The following is a 15,689-nucleotide window of genomic DNA, read 5'->3' as shown; positions in this document are numbered from 1 at the left end:
ACACGCATTTAATAATAAATGGCATAAACAGATTGGTTTTGCAAATCAGCATTTCTTACCCCCACTAATTACTAAAACACATGTCTGCATTGCTTAACCAATTTTTATGAAATTTTCGCTCGTATGCGATTTTGATTAATATTTATGAACAGGGATAACTTTATATTTGTTGAGCTGTAATCTTTAATTCTTTTAAGTGAAAAAGTACAAAATGGACATTTTAAGGACAAATAAAACAACAATAAAATAAATAACTTCTAGAAACTTAAAATTATGTGTTCAAAAATTCTATAAAATGTGAGAAACGGGCTTGGATATGTGTGTCCATAAAAATGACCCGTGTCCTTGCATTTTAGCGTTATTTCGGAAATTTAGTTGAAAACTGGTTTGACTTTGACATATTCTCATTCAAACAACATTGCCGTCAAAAGAATTTAATCGTGCCTCGAATTAAACACCGATTATACGAGAAACTTGTCTATCGTCCTTAGATAAGCAAATACAAATCTTATAAGTAAATCGGAAAAGTGAATTGTAGATTAAAGGTAGATAAACTCCTATAAACATTTCTTCAAGCTTAGACTAAAAATTATAGCTGATCAAAAAAAATTGAAATGCTACTCCTTCACAAATGAGTATTAAAACAAACTAGCACTGCTGTTTTGTATGGGGTGAGAATACCGCCAGAATTAGCTTGGTGTCATTATTTGAACATTGTTTAGTTGTTTGGTCTTTATTTGGAAACTTGTTTGGTTATTATTTGGTCATTATTCGGTTATTTGGTCTTTATTTAAACATTATTTTGTGCTTATTCCATTAGTGTGTTATTACTGCAGCATCGTATTGCTATTGTTTCATTATTCCAACTTTATTTCTTAATTATTTCATTATTGTGTAATTGTTACAATATTATTTTGTCATTGTTTCATTCTATTACAACAATTGTGTCGTTATTTAGACATTATCTTGACATTCAATTGTCATAAGATTCGGTTATTTTCACGTCCAAATGTCTTGACATTCGGTTCGCTTGACTTGCGATTACCTCAACATTCGATTACCTGACCTACATTAGCTGACCCCGCTATACATGTAATATTCAATCCATAGTCCCGGGCCGCCTCCGATAAAGCGTTGCTCATGATGGCAATGTAGCCTTTGTAAAAGTTAGCGGGAATTTCTGAATGATGGCCGTTTCATCAACATCCAGGGAACTGACTGAGGTCGTCGGAGCCTGTCGTGACGAAATATCAAATGCCGCAAAACTTGTTGTTGACACGACGCGCTCCTAGCGAAATTCGCGAGAGAATATCCGACTTGATCATTATATGATGACCAGAATGTGCTAAGAACCGTTCACAAGACTCGTTACCGTGTCGTCCAGTCGTCTTCGTTGAAAACTCGCCAATTCACCATAATCGTGGTGGTGAACTGTTTAGCTGATTTTTCAAAAGATCTTATGGATATTCAATTCATATTCATCCCAACTTATTTGAATATATCTATTCGGAAATTTGAGACATTGTTCAAACGATCCTGTACAGGTTTATGTCTGATGTCAACTAATAATACGCAATTATCCAGGCAGTACTAGAAACTATTGCTGATACTAATCATGTTTTGTAAGCTGGGAAGTTGGATACTTGAACGTGTAGTCCCTGGGGGTGTAGTAGACAAGAATAATCGTCCTGTCACATGTTCTCGTCTTAGCCTTGTCTTTTCGTTTTAACCGTCACAGTCCGCTTCATTGAATGTTTAGTTTGTTAATTGATGAACATATATTCATTGTGAGACTGTTGCCTTCATGTTGTGTTAATACAAATATGATTTAAACTTGTCCCTCCGTGGCCAACGTATTCAATATATGTGTGCGTTTGCGTGAGTGATTGGGGGAAATAACAGCGAAAATTATTTCCAGCTAAAATAAAGTATTTTACTGTATATCAATTAGCCTTTGCGATCCCGGAATAAGATACTAGTAGTTGACCCTAAAGTACTCCTAACCCTAAGTCATAACATCTCAGACTGCTATAGTAACATTGACATGCGTGCATCAGTGTTTTTTTTTTTCATTCAAAAGATTTAGGGACACGGAAAAAACACGCAGAAATAATTTTTCCTTGTTTATACTCCACACAAAGTAATTTGTCAGTCGTGGCGAGTATGTGTGACAGTTTATTACTTCTGTGTGAATATAATTAAATTATGTAATTTTTGGTACGGTATCACTCTTTTGGGAAGATAATGGTGGCTCTGAAAAGAAACGTTTAGTTTAGTTTCGTTAGAAAACGATATGAATTTACTCCAATCTATGACCCGCGTATGTGTGTGCGTGGGGGGGGGGGTCGATCTTCTTAGCAGTGAAACTGAAACGGGCACGTGAAAATTACAACTCAACCTCGATTTATTTTTCAATAGCATACATACATAGTGGCAGCGGCGGCCCCACGAAGAAAATGTTAGGGCCTCGCCCCTTCAAAATCAAGCGGAAACCCTTTGTGTCAGCAATATTTCCCCCCTAATGCAGGAAATAGCGTTTTTGATTTCAAATTTTTGCATGCCCCGGACCGCCTAGAGGTTGTGAGCAGATCTCGCCCCCGATGTAAAATTTCGTGCCGCCCCGTCTGAATTACAGATGTGCCAAAAACGTACAACGTTGCCATAGATCTAGTCGAGTAACAATTTTTAGGGCGGAGGCGTTCTCATTGACCTAATACGGTGTTTACTCCGATGTTCGAACAAATATTGGCCAAATTAGAGCTCGGTGTGCTTACTAGTAGTTTCCTGTAGGATTACATGCATAAAATGAAATACAGAGAAAACATATGGTTATGAAATGATGATTCTAAGAAGTATACTGTCAATAAATGTGATATGAATAAACACAAACATACATTATACTATAAACCGCCAAAGGTTATATATAAAGATCCATAAAACGAATGAATCCCGCCCACACATACTATAATAATAATAGTTTATTACGCAACTGTATTCTGCTGTGGATACAGTAAGGTAAAAATAGTGTAAAATAAAACAAATAAAAAATAACTACAAAAATAGTAAAAAATAGTGTAAAATAAAGCAGCTAAAGATAACTACAAATTTAAAAGTTCTAATAACTACAAAAAATCAGAAAGTAATAAAAATACAGTAAATAAAGTAAAGGTAAAGGTTCTCCCTACCCAGGGGTTTACACAGGCGGTGCTTTGTTTATTTAGTTCATGGCGCAACTTATGAAAACCCGTTGCAACCGGGGCATGCATTTCGATGGAATTCAGCTCCTCGTCTACTAAATAACAAATTACTAGTCAACTACAGAATTGGGGTTTGTCAACCGTCGGAATAAAGTACTTTGGCCAGTAATATATGGGGAATTTGACGGAGGAGACATTCACAGCAATCGAATCAAAACAAAATTGAAACTGTGAAACTGCTTTACGAAAACCCCGAATACAGCATAACTATGATTACTGCAGATGCGAGGCATGGCTGGCGAAAAACTGTCGTGACACTGACGTGATTGTTATTGGCAATGAAACCCACAAATTCATTATTGCCAATGCAGTTGTTACCAACGAAGACATCCGATTCGTAGCGCCATGAAATGAATGGCGCGCTATAAATCAGCCGTACAAGTATATCGGCATCTTGACAATAATGGAGTGAATGTAAAAAAATCACGCCCATAACAGGAATATGTCTGTTAATAAGTACATGAGATAAGAGAGGCCGGGGAATGAGTATCAGAATGATACATGGTTCAAATTTTACTAAAAAAAGAAAGAACCGTGATGGCACTACCAAGTCCACCGAAAGGCCGGTTATTGACCGTGTCAGCCGGCGTGTCACGATCAACTGTGTAATAATTCCTCCTCACTTCAGTCATCGCATTTGGAGAAGTAATATTCTCTAACCAGCAGGCTCTGACGACCTCAGTTAGTTCCCTGGATGTTGGCGAAACGACCATTATTTAGAAATTCCCGCTAACTTTTACAAAGGCCACATTGCCATCTTGAGCAATGCTTTATCGGAGGCGGCCCGGGACTATGGATTGATTACTACATGTATAGCGGGGTCAGCTAATGTAGGTCAGGTAATCGAATGTTGAGGTAATCGCAAGTCAAGCGAACCGAATGTCGAGGTAATCGCAAGTTAAGCGAACCGAATATCAAGACATTTGGACGTGAAAATAACCGAATCTTATAACAATTGAATGTCAAGATAATGCTTAAATAACGACACAATTGTTTCATTAAGAAAGAATGACAAAATAATATTGTAGCAATTACACAATAATGAAATAATTAAGAAATAAAGTTGGAATAATGAAACAATAGCAATACGATGCTGCAGTAATAACACAATACTGGAATAAGCGCAAAATAATATTTAAATAAAGACCAAATAACCGAATAATAACCAAATAATAACCAAACAAGTTTCCAAAAAAGACCAAACAACTAAACAATGTTCAAATAATGACACCAAGTTAATTTTGGCGGTATTCTCACCCCATAGTTTTGTATATTAATCATCCTCGTAGAGGATTTGATGAAGTGCGTATTTAATTTTGTGTTGTGCACCTGAACTATTGCTTAATTGTAAACAAAAAGTGAGTAACGTGAGGTGGTAGAATCGACGCCGAAGTCACAGTACAGTGAAACACGACTGCATATAAATGATGAAACTCACAAATTAAGTAGTGTAATTGAGATTGTGTTCTGTGGGTGAACTATTCAACTTATTCAAGTCGTATCAACGTTTTCAGCTTTCGAACCAAATATGATTTTTAACATTGCTTTTACAACTTTCCATGTAATGTTACCAACTTTCAAAGCAACTTTTTTGACATTTCAATAAACTATTTCGAAGTTGCACCCACAAGTTTCAAATTCTCAATTCACATGTTCTAACCAACTTGTTTGACCTGTTTCGATTTTCCAATCAATTCTTCTTTTACATTCAACAACGTTTTGAGTATCCTTTTCCAATTTGTTAACAACTTTAACACATTTTCCGACATTCTAATCACCTTTCAGACAAACATTTTCAACTTTCACCAAAAAGTTCAGTCATTGCATCCTACGTTTTCGACCGTCCAAACAACTTTTTCAATTCACCAAATTTCCGACTTTCCAGGCTACATTTATAGCATTCAAAACGAACTATGTTATGTTTCAGTTAAGTATGTTAACTGCCCGCCCAACATTTTCGACTTTCCAGTTAACATTTATTTTACGATTTTACAGTACGGTTTTATGTCTTTCTAATACGAATTTTCGACATGGCGTTTATTTTTTAAAACCTTCAATGTAACTCTAACAACTTCAAAGGTGACTGTCACAACCTTCCAGCAATATGATTAAACTAAGATCCTAGTTTGTTTGTTTTTTTATTTGTAGTTAATTATTTATTTATTTATTTTTATTATATATTTTCTTTTACTTTGTACATAAACAATGAACAAAATAATTAAAAAAAAATAGTGAGTGAAATAAATAAATATATATCATAAAAAAATATTATACATCTGTCACAGTAACGTCATGAGTTACAGCGTGCCGTAATTTTGCGGTATTTTACAGGGTATTTTCATCCGACCATATTAGGAAATGCGAATTCCAAATATGGAATGATTACGCGCATAAGCGTCCTCTAATAATAATAAAAAAACATGGTTGCCACCAGAGTTTGACCGGACTCCATACAAAGAAGTTCGCTGATTCTGTTCTTAACGTTTTAGATTTCGGCATTCCCCATGATGTGTCCTTGGAAGGAAAAGATGTATAATAATAATGTTATAATATACGCCGTACAATACATCAGATTTTAATCAGATTGGACCTTCCAGAAAACTTTTTGATTTCTAACCAAATTTATTCATTTTTGTCTGCCAATACATTTTTTTCGATATTCGAACCAGCTTTTAAAACTTTCTAACGAACTTTGGCTTTCATCCAATTAATCATTTTTTTCGACTTCCAGAATAACTTTTTTTTTGCAAATGAGTGGCTTAAGACATGAATGGTGGCTCCATACGTGTACAAATGAGAAAACTATTATAGAAATTACACTTTCCTTAATTGTATAGTATAGTTTATGTATTGATAAATTTAAAGCACTAAGGGCACTTGCTAGGTTTAGATGTTATCGTTATCCTCTCGAAATAGACATTAAGGAATTAACGTGGAGGCGAGACTTTGTAATTTATGCTAAATAAAAATTGGTAATGAGTATCTTACCTCAAATGTCCGGCATGGGACTGACAGAGAAAACACTATCTACCTAAAGAACTATGCAAACTATTGACTTGTCTGGCCGATATGGTGTTCCTTGTATTAATTTAAATATGAAAGACTGGTGGTCTAATTTATTGGCAAATAATTAACAGTAAATTTTCCAATGACGTCTACAAACTTTCAACTTTTTTAAATTTCAGGCAACTTTTACAAAGTTCGAGCTAACTTTTTTTCCCAACCAACCTGCAATACATTCCATGAAAGTTTCAAAACTACATTTCCGGTCAACTTTTTCTGATTTCATTTAACTTCACATTTTCGATTCGATCCTTATCGAGATTCAAATCACTAACTGATGCGACTTTGGGGTATCCATTTTTGTAAATGGTCTGCAGGTGATTGTACTTGACAGGGCCCGTGTTAGGATAACGCATTCAATTGCCACAACGATAGGAAGATGGTCACACAGCCTAATCTCAATGTTGGAGCCGAGCCCCCTCAATTTTAATTCTATATTCCTTCCGAAAAAGTATAGTTATCTGGAGGGGTAACACAATTACATTAAGGTCTCGTACATTTACTCAACTTGTGGGTGAAAACCATACAAAACGACAATGACAAGATATACGTGGTTGTTTTGTTTTTAATTATTGAAATAAAATAATCTATATAAATAATTAGAACTTCCATACTGTATATTCAATTTAAGGCAAACGTTCACCACAGTCTCCGCAATCAGTGCCAAGTTCACAAAGTCCGTAACTACTTCCCGCTCCGCCATCATCGCACTCTCCGTCGTAAGACCATTCACATGAATTTAAACATGATACAGCACCCGAGCGTGGCCCACAGTCTTCGCAGTCTGTGCCGTATGAACAAGCGCCTAGACTACTGCCCTGACCTCCATCGTCACAAACACCATCGTAAGACAAACTACATTCGTCTGTACAGATCAACTGACGTGGACCACAGTCTCCGCAGTCGGTACCCATAGCACAAAGGTTGTAACTGCTCGCCGGACCGCCGTCATCACACGCACCGTCGTAAGCCCATACACAATCGTCGGTGCAGACCATCGATATAGAACGCGGACCACAGTCACTGCAGTCTGAGCCATATGGACAGATACCATACATACTACCAGCTCCGCCATCATCGCATTCACCATCGGCCGGCCAGGTGCAATCATTGGTACATATCATTGGTTCCGGCGTTGGCTCCACTTCGTTACCACAACCTGAATTATCTGCAAGAACACGTCAAACAAGAGTCATTTAAATCTTACAAAACGCAATTCACAGTCATTGTGCTTTCGTGGGTAATTAACACTTCATAGCCGACGTTTTCAGAATTAAAAAAAATGACCCCCCCCCCCCACACACACACACACAAATTGCTTAATTTTATATAGTCGAGAGCGCAACATTACAAGAGATGTTGCGAACCGTCTTGCACACAAAGTCGTCAATTTCAGCTGTTAAAATTCGGGCACGCACACATTTACATCGTTCATACATGTATACTAAACTGAAATATCGATTTCTCTGAAAATTGTACAAAGGCAGTTTTAGGAAATTACAAGTTAAAATAGATGTTCCAGTTGAATCCAATCCCAGATCGACAACTCACCAAGTATGCCTTGTATAACTTCAATGACGTATTCCAGCTGCTCCACACATGCAGTTGTATCTGGTTCTGGCACAACTCCTGGCTTCTCGCGATATATAGACTGAGCACCAACATTGCCAGATACCGGCTTGTTGCCGCTCGCTGGTGCCGCAGAAGCAGGCATGGAATTACTTCCTCGGGTTGGTGCCGCAGAAGCCGGTATGGCGTTACTTCCTCGGGTTGGTGCCGCAGAAGCCGGTATGGCGTTACTTCCTTGGGCTGGTGCCGCAGAAGCCGGTATGGCGTTACTTCCTTGGGCTGGTGCCGCAGAAGCCGGTATGGCGTTACTTCCTCGGGTTGGTGCCGCAGAAGTCGGCATGGCGTTCATCCCCGAAGAGGGAACGACGGTGGCACGGTTATAGTCACGAACACGTGGTTTATGCCCGTATGCAAAATGGCGGTCCAACAATCCTCGAACATCTACCGTTGCATCGACAACCAGTGTACCCAACACCAACACAAGCAGAATGCCAGGATTTATCATCTGAGGAGAAAATTAAAACTTGAGTTAGCAACAATAATCACACGGAGCTAAAGTAATTGAAATTCTAAGAAGTGAACGAAGTGTAACCTTTGTGAATGTTTGTCAACGTGTTAGGTGAACACCAGGGAACTAACACCTCTGCACTGAGTGGATCCAATTTATAGCGGGTTGAAGAATACGTCATCGTAATCACCTGCACATATTTTACTTCTGATAGCAAATTGCGTGTGTGCATAACAACCAATCGTCTTCTTTCTCTTAAACTTTATTGCAATGTTTTGTGAGACAGTCACGTTGATTGGATGTTGCTGGTGGCGTTCGGTCTGACAGGTATACACTAATTTGCATTTACCTGTACATCGAGACCTTCCATTAATTAGTATAATGTTGTGGCAAAAATGTTTTCCGAGTTTTCTTTCTAACCATCTACAACAAAAGTTGGTTATAAATGCGAAATTCAGGGATGTTTTCAGGTCTTGTTTTTTTTCGTGATTTACAAAACGTGAATAGAACGTTGTCACCTATGTATTTTAGAAAATGTTCGAATTTTAAACAATGTATTTTACACGCATTGTTGACGTCGCAATGAGTTTCATATCGCACAGGACATTAAAACAATATAGTGGTAACATTTCACTTTTTGAAAATCATGAAAAAAAAGACTCGGTCGATTTTATTCCGATATTTGCGAGGTAATGTCATACTCGTTTAAGTGCAACGAGAACAAGACTTTAAAAATATATGCAAATTTGGGTAGCAACTTTAAAAATATATGCAAATTTGGGTAGCAACTTCCAACGCGTGTTGAGCCGTTGGTACACACGTGTATATGTGATCGGGAGAGTCCGATTAAAATAAGATTGTTTGTTTTTTTCTAATTTTGCTTTAAATATTTGTTTAATTATATATTTTTATCATAAAATTTCTTTTACTTTCTTTTAATTTATTATTTTTTTTTAAAGTTTTGGTAATCGCAAAACTATGCAAATTAAGATGTACGTAATAAAAATAATTACAAATATAATAGTATATTCAAAATATATAAAATTAGATTAAATTCGAGACATACAATACATCAGATCGGATTGGTGGTCAGGTGTGTGTTTAATATATACAGATGCAGAGCAATCCTGAAAAGATGAATAACACAAATTTTGTTTTATCATTTATGAATTTTGAGCTTGACTAGGTGCAACGTTTTAAATTTCAGTTTTAAATGGGAATTCTCTCTCAGTTATTGAAAAAAATAATGGCCAAGCTAAGTACGAACTGTGACTTTCGTATGTACAATCAGTATCTGTAACTCCTACTCTATGAAGGTTTGGTGCCACTATTCTGTTAGCTGCCAGTGGTCATTAATAATGCAGATACGTACTTTAGTCCTAAAAATACTTATTGTTTTCTTTATTTTTGCTTGTAAAACTGTTTCTAATCATGATTCTCATTATCCTGTGTTTGAAAGAATCCTAAAAAGACGACTTTTTAGATTAAATGGCATCACATCTAATTATATGCAGCGTTAACAAGTTTATATTACATTCATGTAAGCAACTGCATACAGCATTAAGCTTTAAATACCATACAACGCTTGTTTCGTGCTCTGTTAATTCAGAATTAGAAATATACTTAAATTGATAAACAAAACACAGGGCGTGTTTCTTTTGGTTTACAAATGTTTCACTTATGAAAGAAACAGATGTGTTCTCAGAAAGCTAATTCTACTAATTCTACTGATTAAACATTTATTCACTCAAAATATTTTATTCGACCAGTTTTCGAGACAGTTTCAAGAGTGTACTCAACAACTTCATGATGTGCTGCTGTAAAGAGAAAGTCCGCACGACGCTAAATGATGCCCTCTGTCGGTATTTGACGCTCAGCTCGTCAGACAGTTTGTTCGGCCTGACAGGTTTTCTTTATTTATTTCTCGCTGTTACCATACTTCACATTCTAACACGAATGATCAACAGACTGAACATGAAACAAATTAGACTGGATGACGCTAGCAAGGTTTCTAACATGGATTTTCGTGGGAACAATTCCAACACAAATTGTCTATTTACTTGCATAATTTGCCACAAAACTAATTCGTATGCACTGGGCAAAATGTACATTATTATGTAACAAGTTGGACAGAATAGAAAATTGTTTCCCATATTTAATTGGTCAATTTGACGAACATTAGCCTGTTACGATTATAATTCTAACCGTTTCGTTGTTAATTCAACAATCAAACCGTTGAACTTTTATGATAATAGTAACTTAGTTAAGAATGAGTATTGTCTATTCACAGTCCATAGAAAGTTCATCAACATGAAAGCGTACCAAAACCAGAAGTTGAACTTAAATTAGAACTAGATCTAGAAAAATCAACCTTCCGATATTACATCCCGCCATTATTTCTCTACGTATGCGAAGCATGTACACATATGATATCCCATGGAAATTTGAAATGTGTATGTTGGGAGACATGAGGAAGAAACAACCATGTCAGTCAACGCATGGTGTTTATACTTATAAAGATGCTTATAAAAGTTATAGCCCCAACTGTTATAATTAGAAATCAGTCAGGTTTAAATCCATACGAGACAGTCCACAGTTCAATTGGCTCCAAAACAATAAAATGCACAATGATATAATTTTACGTCACAAAAGCGTTTCGTCTTTAGAGGGCGCATTTCGTCGTGTTTGACATGAGACCGATGTGACGTATGCAAGGTGTGTTGATGGAATGACAGCAGTGTTTAAAACTTGTGCATTCACCGAACATTTAATCTAGCTTGTTTCGCCAGCCGTACAAGTCGCGCCTCGATGACTGTTGTACACAGCTGTTTGGCTACGAAAATCGTTCGATATTTAGCAAAGCATTCTAATCCAGCAACCAATCAGCGATGACACAGAATACTGTGCCGACTATGAAGTTACGTAGCGATTCAACAAGGTCATTTTGGGGTGTACAGGTCTGAATTCCAGGTCATGCATGCAGACAGTTTAGAATCGAAACTGCCGAGGTGATGTTTACGTTTACACAGCCTGTACACCCGTGACCAATGATACCTTATATCATGCTTCAGATCAGACACACGTGATTAGTATTTGTACACACAACACCATTTTCAAATTCTTCGTGGTAGCACCTGTATATATATATATAACTATGCACATGTGTTTGTTTTATGTCAAGAATACCGAATGGTGACAATTTTCGTGCTTAAAATTCATCGAAATTAAACATATCTTTCATCCCGAAACCTAATCTCAGTCGTGCATATTTCATTCGAACTTAGTATCTCTGTGAAAGAAAATGAGTTTTTGTTGCACGTCACGATCCGGTGTCCATACGCGCATACATTTAATACTACTTCCTGATATTCCACGACTAAAAAAATTACGACTTTTTAATACGTTAAAAATAGATAACATTTAGGAGTCATTGTGAGCAGCGGATTTGTCCACGAGGTTAACAGTGTCAATTGGGGTGTCCGTTCTGCACCGAAAATATGATACTTTCGAAAGACAGTATGCGACTTTCTATTTAATGCGAGTGTGCACTGAGAAGCTGCATCATCATTGGTGGACTATTGTGCGAGAATTGTGTTGAATACGAACTTAATCGGTGCAACCTTCTGCTCTACGGACCCGCGGCGATTCTTAGCCCGAAACTCCTCGATGACTTGGGTACACTATTACAGATTATGATAGTAAATGCCACTGACGTGGTCAGTATTATCAGGCCCGTAGCCAGCACTTTTGAATTGGGGGTTCGAAACAACAATAATATATTTGATGTGAAACGTGTGAATTTTATAATATTCAAAAAGTGTCTTTGAGCTCTGTTACATACATCTTTATATTCTCGGTTTTAAATTCAATTGGTTTACTTTGTGTTACGTTGGTAAGTTATTTTACATAACATCTTCGAACTACTTTACTATTTTAGAGAAGGGGCCCTGAGCCATTCTCCACCCACAGACAAACACACCCACACCCTTGATCTACCACGGCAAAATGTTGTACACAAACAAGACAAGACTGTACGTATCTTAGGATTATTGTCTAAGCATTTTAAGGTAGAATGCTACTCACGAGGTTTTTCGCTCTTCGCAGATGTTAGCGCACATAAAAGTGACTCGATTTCATATCGAAATCTGTCTACAATTATTCATTTTAGTATTAGTCAATTTTGTATTATGTAATTTTATTTCTGTAAAGGTCCTCAGCCCATCATACAAAATGTAATGGGTAGAAAAGTGCATAGCACGTTTTAAAAACAATACAACATCCATGTAAACATATGGTACTAAGTTAAGCTGGATTCATATTTATCTCGTCGCTTGAAAACTTTTAAAAGATACAGAGCTAGTTGATATATGGTGTGTCAGTTTGTGTAGCGACGAAGTAAGCCCAGACTGTCAGTATTTCCATAATTGCATAGGGTCGTTGACAAAAGATCAGCCCTTAGATCATTATATAATGGACATATAAAAACAAAGTGAATTTCATTCTCTACCATGCTAAACTCAAACGTATCACTGCAAAATCTACAAATTTATTGATCAAACTGTATTTGTGTGTGTCTGCTTAATTCAACATTATGTTTATGGCCAAAACAGCGGAAACTCGTCAGTATATATTTTAGTCTATAATTGCTTGCCAATAAATCTCCCAGGTTATAATACTACATTGATTTTTTCGAAAGTACACAGCCTGGATGATTGTGAAATTGAGGCATGCCATTCTTTCTGACAACATTTTTTTGTTCTTTGAGTAAATATCTCTAAGAAATTTGCAGTATCTCCAACTTGTTTTTCAAACCAGACAATGCCGAAACCATATTTGAACAGGAGATTTTTATGTGGGTTTCCCAAGTAAGTCTGCCAATCTTGTCTAATCATTTAAGCATGATATAACATGTTTTGGGGTTCCAGCTATTTTTTACTTCAAGTAATTTCAACCAATATGAGATACAACGCTTGAAATAACCACAGCATAATGGCAGCCTTCCACATTCGTCCATATTGTTTGCACAACCATCAACGCTAGTAGATATCTGCAAAATGTTGTCTGTACCCTCTCGGTTTCCGAATTTGTGTACCCCCATATCTCTACCATAAGAAATAGCTGGCACAATGATTACATCAAACAAATTAAATGCACTAACCAATGGCATATTACCAAGTTTCTTACAGTATGTAAATTTGTTGGTTCACTGTAAATCTGTTTTTAAAGGGCGGTAAAATAATATGCATATAGTGGTAGTTTAGCAGCGGTTTCAATAGACTTCAATGACTACATCTCTTGTTTATGAACCCACTAAAATATAGTAAATTTTCTAAGACATCACAAAAAAACGTGTTTGAAAAATATGATTCATTGCACAGTTTCAGTGCTTAAGCAACACTGTGGGTAAATTGTTGGCTACAGGAAGCTCTTCGACCTATACAACTCGTGATGATAAATCTTTTTTTAAATCATTTTTTAATGATCTGTTCAACCCGTAGCTGTACACTATTGTCCAATAACACAGGCTACACGTACTTACAATAAGTTGAATACATTAGACTGATACACTTAGAACAAAACAGTATATATGCCATCATGAACTTGAAGAATACAAAACTAATGAACCAAACTAGGAAAGTACAGTGTCGTGTTTTCGTGTCTATCCCGTTCGATCTCCACACTTCAGTAACTGAGCGAACACGAGCACATGACAAACGGCCCTATTCAGAACCACTACATCCTTTACTGAGTGACTACCATTACATTATTGTTTCAATGTTGTTTTAATACTTAACATCAGCTGCTTGAACGCGATCTTCATTACACCATCTCGGAATCACCGAATCAAAGCTTTCCCGTTTATAACATTTTTTTTATTTGCTGCTGTTGAGCTGAGACGGCGTAACTTCACGATTGACATTTAAAGCCCGTAATTACTATAATACAATTTCGGCCGAGTCTGATAGTCAAGTGATTTAAACGATGATAAATACTTTAATTAATACTGTTTGTTTTATTATGTTCTAATCTACGATCATAAATCTATTCACTTCAACAATTTAAGGGGTTCTACTGAACCCCCCGAACCCCCCCCCCCCCCCAAACTACGGGCCTGATTATATCAACACACTCGGCCTCTTAGCTATTCGTATTTTAATAAAATCACCATATTGAAAAAAACGTAGGAAAGAGTTCATTAGAGCCACCTCATCTCATACTAAACCTTAACACCTAAGGAAATGAAATTGATGTGGTTGGAAGCCAGAATTACTTGGGAATAGTATTTACATCAAATTGAAAGTTTTAAATTTGCTTGTAAAACTCTAAAAGAAAAAGCAATGAAGGCAATGTTTATACTATGTTTAACAAACACTCAATTCTGTCTCAAACCTCAAAATAAGCACTGTCAGCTTTAAATCTATTTGATAAATTGATAGCTCCCATCATTAGCTATGGGTGTGAAGTATGGGGAGAGGAAGTCACTAAAAATAGCGATATTAATGAAAATGTTAACTATTCTTTTTGCAGATTACTCTTGGGGAGTAAAAAGAATGCTACTAAGCCTGCAATCTTAGGGGGATTGGGAAGATACTCTCCTGCCATAACAATTAATATACAAATAATTGAATTTTTGCTCAGATCAAAACTCCCAGAGACGCCCAAGTTAATAAAAGGCACCTTACAATACTTTAGGATTTGTTACCAGTGTGTTCTGCATATAATACATTGTGGGCATGAACGAGACATTTACTTTGCTTCCAAGATAACCATTGTTCGGTGTTTTGTACATCGTGAGTCCCGGCCTCTTTGTGGCATTTGGTAGTTGCCAATTTAATAAAACCCCGATGAAATACGCCTACATTACAATATTCAGCAGCATGCAGAGGCACCAATCAGCGTGGCTCTCTTCCATTACTAAGAACTAATCAATTCATTTGTAGAAACCGGAGAGTTGTGCCGTCTTCTAAAACACGCACTGATTGGTCATTTGCTTCCATGAAGTTTACTGATGAATATTGAAATCACAGTTACTAAAATACAGGCCTTGTCGCTTTACTTTGCCATAGCATGTTTTTAGTGTGGTGAGTGGACTGGGCTGGACTGGGCTGGGCTGGGCTGGGCTGGTGGAACATACTCTGGGCGGTATTTAGAAAGTACGGGAAAAATTTGTTTTGACACTGGCAATTTAGTCCATGCTCCAACAGGGTGTGAGATTGTATCCGCCATTCCCTGTGATGTGCGTTTTATTTCAACGTGCCTATTAAACTTTGTTAACATAAATACAATCAATA

At 36.8% G+C, this 15,689-nt stretch overlaps 1 protein-coding gene across 1 annotated transcript; it reads right to left on the bottom strand.

Annotated features, from left to right (window-relative positions):
• Positions 1–6,867: 6,867 nt before the first annotated feature.
• Positions 6,868–8,563, bottom strand: LOC100374562 (uncharacterized). The gene is made up of 3 exons (XM_006813015.3): positions 8,482–8,563; positions 7,872–8,394; positions 6,868–7,488 (listed from the first exon to the last, which is right to left on the bottom strand). The coding sequence occupies exons 2-3, from the start codon at positions 8,392–8,394 to the stop codon at positions 6,947–6,949; spliced, it is 1,065 nt and encodes a 354-aa protein (XP_006813078.1). The 5' UTR covers positions 8,482–8,563; the 3' UTR covers positions 6,868–6,946.
• Positions 8,564–15,689: the final 7,126 nt, after the last annotated feature.

This window comes from Saccoglossus kowalevskii, chromosome 22, assembly GCF_978046115.1.
Source record: "Saccoglossus kowalevskii chromosome 22, keSacKowa6.1, whole genome shotgun sequence".
Taxonomy (NCBI): Eukaryota; Metazoa; Hemichordata; class Enteropneusta; family Harrimaniidae; genus Saccoglossus; species Saccoglossus kowalevskii.
The sequence above is the reverse complement of the archived record's forward strand: the minus strand, read 5'-3'. Positions and strand labels throughout refer to the sequence as shown.